Raw genomic sequence first — 14,848 nt, 5'->3', positions numbered from 1 at the left:
CAATTGGTGTGAATTGTCCCGTGATATTATTATTAAAATTATTATTAACTATTTTTAAGGCAGTCGGATTTTTGATTTTTTTTAGATACTAATGGCAGTTGCTGGATCATCCTGTGAATTTCACGAGGTATATTGAACTCTATATCCGCTCCGTCCACATTAGTTTTATTGTATCTGGAGGGCTCCGCTAGGTATACACAGACACTATTTAAACGTGTGCTAAAAATTTAGTGAGTCATTGTCGAGGTCGCGTGGCCCGACAGTAGATACCTGTATTTCTTGGTAAACATCCAAAAGTAATTGTTAAGTGAAGTATCATGGCGCCGATTCCACAAGAGCTTGCACAAGAAAAAATACTTCCGTCAGATGGAGAGGCGGACAGCTCAGCGCTGAACGGCCAAAGAGTCGTTATTTCGGGTATATCTGGTCTCTACCCAAATTCTCACGACGTGAAAGAGCTCTCGGAGTCTCTGTACAACAAGGTAAATCAATTTGCAAGCCATTATCGAATTTAATTTGCCAGCAGGAGTGGAGCACTATCGTCTACCTCGCCTACATAGGTATATACTATATATTGGGCTTCTAACACTTTTTGGAGTTGATTTAACTTTTTTGTTCACGGTTTAATGACATTGTTTTATAACATAGTCTCGGTACTACCTTCCGGCTTTAGCATCAGATCAGTGTGATGCAATCGTTAACTTAAGACTTGATCCTAGTCGCTTATCTACGAGTATATTAATCGAGATCACTATATCCGCGCTAGCATTACATAGCATTGACGAGTTCCGTTGGCCATTTGCGCGGTTTTCTACATACTGATGGACCTGTCTAGTTCACCAAATGATACTTTTTTAATAAAAATGCTTGACTTAAAACTTAAAAATATCGAATTTGCTATAGACGTGCTTATTAAATTTGAGGGTTCGTCTCGATTTCCCTAGAATCCCATCATCTGAGAGATGAGAGTCGGACTCCCGCACGAAAGGTTACATACCTGTACAACATTAGACATTAGCAAAAAACGGCAAAAAAACTATGTTTGCTGTATGGGAGCCCCTTTAAATATTTATTTTATTTTAATTTAACTATTTATTTTAACGGGATATATACCTCAAGTGCCAGTAATTTCACCGACTGTCTTATATACTCTCCACACCGAAACACAACAATGCAAGCACTGCTGCTTCACAGCAGGATTAGCGAGCAAGATGGTGTTAGCAATCCGGGCGGACCTTGCACAAGGTCCTACCACCTGCATACTCGTACTATAGTAATAAATAGTTCTCGATCAAGTCCCGATACATAAATATGACTTACTAGCTTTTACCCGCGGCTTCGCACGCGTAAACTATTCGGTCTGGTAGTTGCAATTGAATTTTTGGGGATTTTACAAAATTCCCCTGGAAATTTCCAAAATGTATATCGTGGTCTTTGTTGAGGTTGTGTTGTGAATAACTGGACAAAATTTAAGACTCTAAGCCCAGTGCTGAAATTTCAAGAATTTTCCTTATCCAAATTCAAATCATTCATTTAGTAAATAGGCCGCAATGGGCACTTTTACACGTCCTTTTTTAAACTCCCAGCGCTTTCGGAAAGACCATCATTGCCAAGAAGAATGCGCCGCAAGAAAGTAGGCAGAAAGTCATTTTTTTCAACATAATATAATTACAAAAAAAAATCTTAAAACTACAGTAAACAATTAAAGAAAAATTTACGAAATAATAATAATAATACAGGGATGTATGGGGTCCCTTAGTTAGAAAACTATCCTGTGGGAATATCGGAATAAAAAGTAGCGTATGTTCCGGACGTCTGGAATAACACATACCTACGCTACTTTTTACCACTACCTACATACCAAATTTCATACCTCTAAGCTCAGCGGTTGTTATTTCGACATTTTATCCCTAAGTATCCCGTGGGAATATCGGGTAAAAAGTCATCTATGTATTTTTCTAGACATCCAGCTACCTACATACCAAACTTCATGACTCTAAGCTCAGCGGTTATTATTTCAAGATTTTATCCCTATCCCGTGGGAATATCGGGTCAAAAAGTCGCCTATGTGTTATTCCAGACGTCCAACTACTACATACCAAATTTCATGGCTGTAGGCCCAGTGGTGGTTATTTAGAGATTTTATCCCTATCCTGTGGGAATATCGGGATAAAAAGTATTCTATGTTTTAATCCAGGTTATAAACTAACTTTTTGCTAAATTTCATCCAAATCCGTCCAACCGTTTCAGCGTGAAGAAGTAACAAACATACTCACTCACTTACTCACAAACTTTCATATTTATAATATTAGTAGGATGAGCGAGAATGGCGAAAGCTTAAAATTTTATATTATACAATAGAGGTGTAAGATAGTTTTTATTATAATTCAGGTGGATCTCCTCGCGGAAGCAAACCCTCGCTGGACGTATGATAATCCTGAGGTCCCACAATACGTCGGCGTGGTTCCGGAATTGGATAAGTTTGACGCTCAGTTCTTTAAAGTTCATTACCATCTCTGCTGTAAGATGGACCCCATGGGGCGGAAAGTACTGGAGCAATCCTATCAGGCTATTTATGATGCAGGTAATAAATAACTTGCTCTAAGGCTAAGGGTGTGACCGTAAATACGCGACACACAATTCAAAACATTACATTCGTTTGGCCTCACCCTAAACGTCAAATTCCAAGTATAGGCAAACCTTGGCTTATCGGTGATACTGCTCTATTATCTTACACAGATCTCACTACGAGGAAATGCGAGCTATAAAATCGTTGGCAGCTGTCAGTTTTGATGGTTACAATCAGGTTGGCGGTGATTTAATTGCTTGCAATTCACTATTATGAGCTCAACGTAAGATAATGACGCAGCATCACCGAATTACCAAGTATCACCGATAAGCCAAGGTTTGCTATACTTTAAGCACAGTAGAAAAAAGGAGCAGTACGAGTATTCCGTCTCGGCAGCGTCCTTGATATAATTACCTCTACGCCGGCTCGGCACACAAACGCGCGATAGGGCTGCCTACTCTACTAACTGTCACTCTTCAGTTATGTATTTGATTTGATAATGTCACATGAAATTTAAAGTAGGGAAAGGATTAGGAACTTTAGGAAATTATGGAAGGAATGGACTAAGTAGTGTTTTACAAAAATGCATTTTACGGTATTTTCATAAACCATAAAACGTATTATATTACAAACAGTTTTATTTGACTTCATCACTATGTAGGTATATTTGTTACCTACAAATTAGTTACGGAGAAATATTTGCGCCTCTTCTGGGATGTGCGAAAAGCTATCTATGTCTAAAAACGAATAAATGTGTAACACCGGTTTTTAAAGAAAATAAAAGTCTTTAACGAATAATTATTGGAGTAGACACATTAACTTATATATTAAGAGGTGTTCTATCAGACAACATTATTCATTTTCATTCAATTTTTATGGAATAAACGAGAAAAACTAACAAAAATGCAACGTTGCCAGCTCAGCAGGAATAAACGCTCTTAACAGACATCGTGAGAATTGCGGGAAACCGGTGGATGCAAGTGGGGAGTTATCATTCATTGTGGCGTTCTAAGGGCGAGATATTTGTTCAGCAGTGGACGTCCTCCAGCTAAGGATGATGAAATGCATAACCAACGTGAGTTGACCTCACATTAATATGGTTAAGCATATCCAATAGAATTCAGCTTAGGTTGGGGGGTGTTAAGGGCGCCGCGCGCCTGGTTCTCTTAGCCCTCTTAAAATAGATTGTCAGCGAATTTCGGGAAAACATAGGACATCTCCATAATAATAAGAATAAAGCCATTTAAAAGCCACCAACCCATCATGCGGTAGAAAAGCAAAATGGGAAAAAAAGTCGCAGAAAAGCCACCCGTCTAGATAAATTAATCGGTATAAGTCCACAATCACAGGTATTTTATTCGGTAACTATGAATAAGAAGTGAACATTTTGATGGCAGGTAACTTTTGTAGGCAGAAAACAATAACTGATTGAGAAAAATCTATGTCCACGTGAACGAAGTCGCGGGCACAGCTAGTTGTTGAATATAAAAGTATAAAAAATTCTCATTCTGATAAATAACTTGATTAGGTACGTTTTCATTATATTATATTAGACGAATTTAAACATCCGTACACCGAACAATACTTAACTGTTTATATCGTGACATAAATACGTGACATAATTAGGTTCGTAATCAATGCGCGTGAGTCTCGCGCCGACCGTACGCAACCGCGGAGCACCGCGACTGATGGTTGCCGAGGTATGCTGAGAATTCGTGACGCGAAGGTATAACTCGCGTTCCGGCCGTTTGTATGAAGACGGTTTACAGCTCCTTTTTTTTGTACTGTGACTTAAGTAAGGTTATTATAACGTACATAATTATATTATTAGATTAGTATCTAACGAGTATTTTGATGTAACAGGAGTGAATCCGGAACAACTTTCTGGAAAAAAAATCGGCGTATTTATTGGAAGTTGTCTGTCAGAAACAGAAAAGGCAACTTTCTACAGTACAACTAAGATAAACGGTTTCGGAATTGCAGGGTATGTACTTACTTGGTTATCAAAAGAACTTTACAAATGCTTATGTAAATACTACGTCGAGGGTAGTGCAAATTTGCCCTGGCATGGAATAATTCCGCGTATCTGAAAAACTTACTTAATTTCCAATTTTTACTCCAAATTAGTTCAAAAATATACAAATGAGAAGTTAAACCACCCAATAAAACGGCACGTGGTGCGAAATTTAACTGACTCCAAAAAAAGTTAATTATTTTAACTTTAACAACTAATTATTTTTAGATGTAACAAATCCATGTTCGCCAACCGAATCTCCTACTGGTTGAACGCTAAAGGGCCGTCGCAAGCTATAGACGCGGCCTGCTGCAGCTCGACAGTAGCTCTGGAGCAGGCTTACCTGGCCATGTCGCGCGGAGACTGCGAGGCTGCCATCGTCGGAGGAGCCAACGGGTGTTTGCATCCGCAGACCTCCTTTCACTATGGAAGGTTACTCATTCTCATTTCTTACTACTATCAAAGTTTTTATTATCTAGCTATCTACCACGCTACACGCCACGGCACGGTACTGTTATTATTATCATAGCCTTATTTATCCATGCAATACAATAAGTTTCTTACTAAATTATGTTAGTGCAGCAAATCGGCTACCTGCTCCGCAATTATTATAATTGTTTTGAATGATCTCGTAAAAGAGTAACAACAATCTGCACCTTTTTGAAAAGGTTGTGAAATGTGGAAATTATTTTCGTAATTTTTGCGTTATTTCTTTTCAGTATCTCAATTATTGACATGAAATCAAGAGATAGATACCTAACTAATATTATAACCATCTATTTCAAAGATTTTATTTTTGTTTGCCCTTATTGCATTTGTAACTATCGACGAGATGAAATAATCTATAAAACTAACCTTAGTGTTATTTTTATTTTTACAATGATAGCAATAACTTAAACGTGGCAACATATTTATATACCTTAAGGTTAATTCCTTAAGTAAGTAGTGTAAGATGAAGCTCTGAACGTTACCACGCTAGCAGCGAAAGTAATGTTTCACGCAGGTTACGAATCGGCAAGAAAATTCGAGCCAGAGAGGTGGACATTCAGTTTTGTTATTAATATCTTACAAGTAAGAAGTATTTGCTTAAACCTGTCTTTTATTTCAGAACCATAAACTTGTGCAAGGACGGTGCCACGAGATCTTACGATCAAGGCGCTAATGGCTGCGTAAGATCCGAGGCCATCAATGTTCTCTTCCTACAAAAAGCTTGTGATGCTTTAAGGTACGATTAAAACAATGTGACCTGAGACCTGACCTTATAAAAATATATAAAAACAAATATTTTACATTTCATTTGATTAATTTCAGAATTTACGCTGATGTTGTACACGTTAAAAATTCATTCGTTTCATTGAGGAAAACAGACACTGGGCAAAAATATGGGTTTGGTCGTGACTTAGATGTAATGACTAGTTTCCTACATAGCTTTTATGATGAAGCCAAAATATCACCGGAAGAAGTTGAATATGTCGAAGGCGCTGGGACAGGTAGAAATATTCTTAGTCACGTCTTTTAAGTCTCCAATTTAATTTTTTAAGTCATACTATGTAATGAATGTAAATACCACACAATATTATGATTTTGCAAAAGAAAAGTTTTTCCTTTTGAGGTACAGAACCCTAAAACTATGTTCTCACTTCTCATGTTCTAAAAGTCTTGTTTGATCCCCAAGAAGTAAAAAGGAACTAATTTTCTTTTGTACTTACCTACTTTAAGAAAGCTTACGAAAAACAAATACAGCCAAGAACATTTCTCTAAAATACAGAGCGTCTTTTGATCGGGTGCCCCTTGAAATGTCGACAAACTATTTATCGAATTTCGTTTCATAGATGAAAACAACATTCAAAGAATATTCAATACTAATATTTTCTATTGGAGTGATTTAACTTCATCTACTATTCATTACATATTAAAACAATTATTAGCAAAACAGTAGAAGGATTATTATTTGCTTAAAAATACATTTCATCAACTATTCATGAGACAGAACAACTAAATATCGCTGTTTATTTCTTCGACGTATTATTATAAAACACCTGAAAATAGGTTCGATTAGAACAACGACCTCAAAAAAAATCGCTACCAGAAAAATAGGTTTAGTTGGGTTAGAACCGCGACCCCAACAAAAATAAATCGCTGCCAGAAAAGTAGGTTAGGTTAGGTTAGAACTGCGACCTCAACAAAAATAAATCGCTACCAAAAAAGTAGGTTAGGTTAGAACTGCAACCCCATCAAAAATAAATCGCTACCAGGAAATTAGGTTAGGTTAGAACTACGATCCCTACAAAAATAAATCGCTACCAGGAAAGTAGGTTAGGTTAAGTTAGAACTGCGACCCCGACAAAAATAAATTGCTACTAGAAAAAAAGATTAGATTAGGTTGGAACTGCGACCCTAACAAAAATAAATCACTACAAAAATAAATAAATAAATTTTATTCAAAAAAGTATGAAATAATAAAATATGAAATGAAGTTCTGCCAAATAAACTAGGTAGGTATCTATTAAATAATATTTCCAGAAATTAAAAATCAGTGATATAACAATACTTTTCTCAAACATGCTCGGAAATGTATGCGTTAATATCACGAAATAGAGACATGAAGTTTCTCATTTATGGCTGCCTACCACCTCCCTACATAACTTCTTGGCCTAGGCCATGAAGTATGTATGAAAATCCATTATTGTCCGCTGCTCTAACTTTTTAAATTTGCTTACTAACATTAAACTGACAAAAGAAAAATTACAAACAGCCAACCACCACTACTCTGTAAGCATTTGCGATGCGATGCGATGGGATGCGACGGACGGACGGACGAATGGATGGATGGACGGATGGATGGACGGACGGACGGACGGACTGATGGACAAACGGACGGACGGATGGACGAAAGGACGGACGGACGGACGGACGGATGGATGGATGGATGGACGGATGGATGGACGGACGGATGGATGGACGGACGGAAGGACGGACGGACTGATGGGCGGACGGACGGATGGATGGATGGATGGATGGATGGATGGATGGATGGACGGATGGATGGATGGACGGATGGAAGGACGGATGGATGGACAGATGGATGGACGGACGGACGGACGGACTGATGGACGGACGGACGGATGGATGGACGGATGACAGGACGGATGGACGGACGGACGGACGGACGGACTGATGGACGGACGGACGGATGGATGGATGGACGGAAAGACGGACGGACAGACGGACGGACGGACGGATGGATGTATGGATGGACGATGGATGGATGGACGGATGGAAGGACGGATGGATGGACGGATGGATGGACGGACGGACTGATGGACGGACGGACGGATGGACGGAAGGACGGACGGACGGACTGATGGACGGACGGACGGATGGACGGAAGGACGGACGGACGGATGGATGCATGGATGGATGGACGGATGGAAGGACGGATGGATGGACGGACGGACGGACGGACTGATGGACGGACGGACGGATGAAATATTTCCTCACATTGTGTGAGAAAAGCACTATACAAGCCTCGGCCAGAACAGGGATTGCTGGACTCGTTTTATTCGGCCTCGTCTACGACTCGGCCGTCTACCCCGAACTCGTCCATCAATCCCTTACTTCATGGCCTCTGCAGTAATGTACTATATTTTAATCATTCGAGTTAATGAATGTAAATGAGGTTCATAGCTCCTCATTTAACTTGTCTATGGCCTTGCTTTTGAAAGTTGTCAGTTAGATTTTAATTGAAAAGATATGTAAAACGTAATAACATACAAGATATTGAATAATTAATAATAAATAGAAGAATACGCGGAATATTAGCAGTAAATGTTGTTTCTCCTTTCAGGTAAAGTATTTAGTTGTTGTTTTACATGACATAATATGTTTGTAACATTGTGGTTAATAAAAATGTTCTCCTTTCAAAGCAACACAATTTTGTTTCTGTTTCGTCGTTTTCTGCATTAATTGAGTACCTAATGTAATTATAACACATTATAAAACAACATTTCTACAGCTAATAAATAACAGCGATGGAGAAATTAAGGTTTGAATTCGTAGTTAAATCGGGTGAAGATCCGAAAACAAATGTAATCTGCATGGCTTCAATTACGGATGCTGATAAACGTGTCTTTTTAATCCCGGAAAAATTACAACCGGTAAGACTACATGATACGATTTTAGCAACACAAGGTTTCCAAAAAGTAAGAAACACTTTGCAAAGAAGACACGACAAGAGGCAAGTGTGGATTTCAGTGACACCAGAAATAAGCGAGAGTTACATGGATGAAGATGGAAATATGCAATTTCAGGGATATCTGTTGGAGGAGATTACACCAGAAACTCGGGAACAGGCTGGGATTTTAGGAGAGACATTGACAAAAATTTTGGAAAATATTTCCGGAATTAAATATGTGTCAAAGCCTCAGAATATAAGAAGTCTGACTGAGAAATTCGTCTTAGAAAAATTCGGCAGAAAAACGTCAAATGTGTGTCAATGGATAGCTACTTTTGAAACTGAATGTACCCGATTAGAAATAGACGAAGATTCGAAGAGGCTAGCTCTAAAAATAACCTCGACCTCGACCTCGAGGATTCGTGTCTTGACTGGTATAGTTCAATGCTTATAAAATATACAATCAACTCGGAATGGTCGATGTGGACAAAAATATTTTGCGAAACTTATGCGGACAAAGGTTGGTCGCCAATCAGGTATGCTATGTCATTCAGATATATACAGGGATCGTTACTAGAATACGCGTTAAAAAAAGAACATGCACATAATGAGAATGATGAATGAGATAGACAAATAGCGTTGGAAAATAGTATAAAATCACACAATTATAATAAAAACCAATTTGACAAAAATAGAAAAAAATGTGTATTGAAAGTAGGAGATTTGGTTTACGTTGAAAATGGAAATCGGTTAAATAGGAAAAAACTTGATGTATTAAAAATTGGTCCTTATGAGATTGTGGAAAAATTGTCAAACTCGATTTACAGAATAAACACAGGGCATAAGAAACCTGAATCAAATCTTTTTCATGTTACAAAATTAGTACCTGTTTCAATAGTTTCATAAAAATATAGAAATAAATAGAATAAATGTTCTTAATGTGGGGGGGGGGAGATGTAAATGAGGTTCATAGTGTTAGTACTGGCTACGCGCCTCTACATAATATTATTGTCTTTGTTAATGTGTCGCTTTCCTTGACAATATCATATTTTAATATAAAACCGTTGCCGTACAAAATCATCTGCTTTTACGTGTAATCACCGATCGAAATACCCTAACAATTGGTAGCAGAGCGTGGTTATCGTGGTTACAACGTGGTTGTGGTGATTACGTTTTCACACGGGGAAAATGTGAAGATCGTTATAAAATAATAAAACAAAAATGTCTTCACAATACCGTATTGAAGCACTGTCAAGGAAAAATTATGACACATGGTGCCTTCATGCCCAAGCCGTATTAATAAAAAACGACTTGTGGGAATATGTGTGCGGCGAAATAACATTGTCGGACAAATAGAGCGAAGAAGAAAATAAACAATTCGCGAAGAAGGACTTACAAGCCCGAGCGGAACTACTTTTACTGATTTCCCCATCCGAACTGAAACAGATAAAAGGATGCACTTCTTCGAAAGAGGTATGGGATAAATTAAAATCTATTTATAAAAGTACCGGCCCTGCTCGAAAAGCAACATTGCTTAAACAATTAGTCCTAAAAAGAATGAATCCGACTGAAGATGTTAGAGATCATTTAAATAACTTTATGGACGTTGTGGATAAACTGGAGGAAATGGATGTAGACATAAATGCAGAACTATTAAGCATTATGATGCTATACAACCTGCCTTCAAGCTATGAAAACTTTAGAATAGCTATTGAGTCACGAGATAAGTTACCAAATCCACACGACCTAAAAATTAAAATTATTAAAGAGAGCGATGCGCGAAACCAATGCACGAGTACTGAGGCAACTGAAGCATTATATGCCAAGAATAAAAACAAAAACTCGTACCAAAAAACATTTTGCAAAAACTGCAACAAAAAGGGGCACTCAACTGAAGCCTGCTGGTGTAAGAAAAACTACTCGAAGAAGGAAAAAGAAAATAAGTTTCCAAACCGCGAACGGAATTTTAACATCTGTCTGGCATCAGCAAAGGAAGATGACAATAATATGTGGTGTCTGGATAGTGGCTGTACATCACACATGAGTGGTCAGAAAAATTTATTCGAAAATTTAAGCCCTGAAACAAACACTTTGAGATTAGCTTCGAAAAACACTTCAACAGAAATTCAAGGAAAAGGAAAGATAAAGATTTCATCAAATAACGAAACCTTTAATCTAAATGAAACCTTATACGTTCCTGATATATCTACAAATCTGGTATCCGTTGGGAAGATCACAGATAATGGATATAAAGTTTTGTAAATAGCATCAATAATCGAGGACAATGATGTGATTTTACAAGCGCAGAGAAACAAAATCATTTCGATGTTGATTAAAAGGAGCCAAGAGCAATGGCATAAGAAGCTAGGCCACATCAACGAAAAAGATTTAAGAATGATGGCCAATAAAGGATTAATGCGTGGATTGGAACTAAAAGAAGTTAAATTCCAAACATGTGAAACCTGCATAAAAGGACAATTATCAGCTTTGCCATTTACTAGTCATGACATCACATCATCCGAACTATTAGAAATCATACACACTGATGTATGTGGGCCATTCGAAAACGAATCAATCGCTGGATCAAGATATTATGTATCATTTATTGATGATTACTCAAGATATTGTTGCATATATTTCATAAAGAACAAAAGCGAAGTCATTGAAAAATTCAAAGAATATAAAAACAGAGTGGAAATGTTCACGAAGAAGAAAATTCAAAATTTACTGTCAGATAATGGCGGTGAATATAAGAATAAAGAATTTGATGACTTGCTGAAACAATATGGCATTAAAAGGAGACTGACAGTACCTTACACCCCCCAACAAAACGTTGTAAGCGAGAGAAAAAAATAGATCCTTGTTAGATAAAGCCAGATGCTTGATGATTGATTCTAACGTCCCTGCATGCCTATGGTCAGAAGCAATTAATACAGCGAACTATCTAATAAATAGAAGCCCGGCAAAAGCTCTTAATGGAAGCACTCCATATGAAAAATGGGTGAACAAAACACCATCTGGAAATCATTTACACATTTTCGGAAGCAAAGCATTTGCATTAAATAAAAGGCGCAAAGGAAAATTCTCACCTAAAGCTACAGAAGGAGTATTCGTGGGATACGCAAAAAATGCAAAAGGTTTTAGAATTTACGTACCAGACAAAAATGAGGTCGTAATAGGCAGAGATGTCAAATTTATTGAGAAAATGTACTATCCAGAAAATAAAGCTGCGAAATATGACGATTTTGAAGAGAAACCTGAAACAGAAAAAGAAAATATTATAGAAATGAGAATAAACAACAAACATAACTTACCTTTACAAGCTCCAGCTCGTCATACCGTACTATTGAATGAATGTCCTCCTGTAACAAGCTCTTCATCCCCACCTGTCGATAACCTAGAAGGAGAAATTATAAATGATGATATCTCGTCAGCTGAGGATGAGTGGGCCGAGAGTGAAGAAAGTCAAAGTCCACCTACAATACCAAGTTCAAGTAGACAAAGACCTCAAAGAGTCAGAAATAAGCCACTTTGGACTAGAGACTACTGTTTACATGGCGACAAGGAGGAGAGTATGATTATATCAGAAAACAATTACTCAAATTTATCAGAAGTAATAAACAATGGAGAAGACTGGCATGACGCTATAAAAGCTGAAATGAAAGCGCATATCAAAAACGAAACATGGAGAATTGTTAAGAGAGAAGGTAATGCAAAACCAATAGATTGCAAATTAATTTTAAAAAAAGATGATTGGTTTAAACAATGAAGAAATAAAGAAAGCAAGACTTGTTGCCCGAGGATTTTCACAAAGGCCCGGCATTGATTACAACGAGACTTTTGCACCCGTTGCAAAACTTAGCTCCATCAGAACTGTCGTTAGTTTAGCAGTTGAACAGAACCTACAATTAAAACAAATGGATGTCACAACAGCCTACTTAAATGGAGATATTGATGAACATATAATTATGACACTACCTGAAAATGTAGAAGAATATGTGACAGAAATTTTAATTGAGGAAAGCCAACAAGACGACTTGACTGTCTATAATAAAGCAAAACAAATGCTAGAAGACTACAAAAATATAAAAGGCGAAAAAGTCTGTAAACTACAACGATCACTTTATGGCTTAAAACAATCAGGCAGACAGTGGTATTTAAAACTTGACTCAGAATTGAGAAATCTCGATTTTAAACCATCAAAGGCTGATCCATGTGTGTACATACTGGAGAAAGGAGGAGCAAAGATTATAATATCTACATGGGTCGATGATCTACTGATAGCATATTCTTGTCCAAAGAAAATGAAACAAATACAAGACTTGCTAATGACAAAATTTCATTTAAAAGATTTTGGAAGACCTGAAAGAATGCTTGGAATAGACTTCACATACACTAAGGACACAATAAAACTAAGTCAAGAAAAATATGTGGAGGATTCATTAATTAAGTTTAAAATGGAGGGATGTAAGCCTACGACTGCACCCATCGAGCCCGGACTCCACCTACAAATGAATGAAAAGGGTAAAGTGGAGGGACTGCCATATAAAAACTTAATTGGATCGCTTATGTATTTGGCCGTCGCTACAAGGCCTGACATCATGTTCGCAGTGAGCTATTTATCGCAGTTCAATGACTGTTACAGCGACGAACATTTTAAATGCGCAAAACGTGTATTAAGATACCTGAAGGGTACTAAGTCCACAGGATTAATTTTTAAAAGGACGAACGAACCATTACACGGAATGGTAGATGCAGATTGGGGCGCATGCAAGCTTGATCGAAAATCCTTCTCAGGATACTGTTTTATTTTTGGAGGAGCCTGCATAAGCTGGACATCTAGGAAACAAAGGAATGTGGCACTTTCCACAGCTGAAGCGGAGTATACTGCTATTACAGAAGCAGCAAAGGAGGCCCTACATCTTTTACCATTATTTAACGATCTTGGAATAAAGATTGAAAAGGTCCTGATGAAAATGATAATCAAGCAGCAATAAAACTCAGTCACAACCCCATGGTCACATCTAAATCAAAACACATTGATATGAAAATACATTTCATCAGAGATTGTGTTAAAGATGGAAAAATATGCCTTAGCCATTTGGGCACAGAAGACATGGTGGCCGACCTTCTAACAAAGGGACTATCTGGACCAAGGCTGGCTCAGCTGAAAAAGCAATTGGGCTAGCTGCCTTAAGAGTCGCGAGGAGGAGTGTTAGTACTGGCTACGCGCCTCTACATAATATTGTCTATGTCTTTTATACCTTTGTTAATGTGTCGCTTTCCTTGTCAATATCATATTTTAATATAAAACCGTTGCCGTACAAAATCATCTGCTTTTACGTGTAATCACCGATCGAAATACCCTAACACATAGCTCCTCATTTAACTTGTCTATGGCCTTGCTTTTGAAAGTTGTCAGTTGGATTTGAATTGAAAAGATATGTAAAACGTAATAACATACAAGATATTGAATAATTAATAATAAATAGAAGAATACGCGGAATATTAGCATTAAATGTTGTTTCTCCTTTCAGGTAAAGTGTTTAGTTGTTTTTTTACATGACATAATATTATGTTTGTAACATTGTGGTTAATAAAAATGTTCTCCTTTCAGAGCAACACAATTTTGTTTCTGTTTCGTCGTTTCTGCATTAATTGAGTACCTAATGTAATTATAACACATTATATGAATATTCGACGATGACATGAAAAAATAGGAAACGTTGATTTTTAACTGATGTTCGATAAAAAGTATGTCGAAATTTCAAGCGTTTTGATTTTGATCATAATAATATGGCTTTAAATGCAGGTTCGCATTTTTTGTTCTGCATCAAACTTACTAGGTATAACCAAGATAACTATTTTCAGCCGATCAAGAATCTGACAAAGTGGAACTCGAAGCGTTTGATAAAGTATTCTGTCAGAACCGAACTGAGCCGTTGAAAGTTGGTAGCGTGATGTCTAACGTCGGCTACTGCGAGGCCGCGGCAGGAATAACTGCTGTCACCAAGGCATGTATATAATTTTAGTTTGGATTTGATTACATAATAATTACATAGTCTCCTTTGCGAATTTTGTTTATCTTATT

General features: G+C 37.4%; 1 protein-coding gene and 1 pseudogene across 1 annotated transcript in view; both read left to right on the top strand.

Moving 5' to 3' along the window:
- Positions 1 to 252: 252 nt before the first annotated feature.
- Positions 253 to 14,848, top strand: part of LOC141431288 (fatty acid synthase-like) — a 48,455-nt gene continuing 33,859 nt past the window's right edge. The window contains exons 1-7 of the mRNA XM_074092403.1: positions 253 to 482; positions 2,392 to 2,584; positions 4,433 to 4,553; positions 4,812 to 5,015; positions 5,692 to 5,808; positions 5,895 to 6,073; positions 14,629 to 14,771. Of these exons, the coding sequence (XP_073948504.1) occupies positions 318 to 482; positions 2,392 to 2,584; positions 4,433 to 4,553; positions 4,812 to 5,015; positions 5,692 to 5,808; positions 5,895 to 6,073; positions 14,629 to 14,771 (1,122 nt within the window). The 5' untranslated portion in view covers positions 253 to 317. The remainder of the gene's footprint in view (positions 483 to 2,391; positions 2,585 to 4,432; positions 4,554 to 4,811; positions 5,016 to 5,691; positions 5,809 to 5,894; positions 6,074 to 14,628; positions 14,772 to 14,848) is intronic.
- On the top strand, positions 6,082 to 9,635 carry LOC141431298 (uncharacterized; annotated as a pseudogene).

The sequence above is a fragment of the Choristoneura fumiferana genome, chromosome 9 (genome assembly GCF_025370935.1).
Source record: "Choristoneura fumiferana chromosome 9, NRCan_CFum_1, whole genome shotgun sequence".
NCBI lineage: Eukaryota > Metazoa > Arthropoda > Insecta > Lepidoptera > Tortricidae > Choristoneura > Choristoneura fumiferana.
The sequence above is the reverse complement of the archived record's forward strand: the minus strand, read 5'-3'. Positions and strand labels throughout refer to the sequence as shown.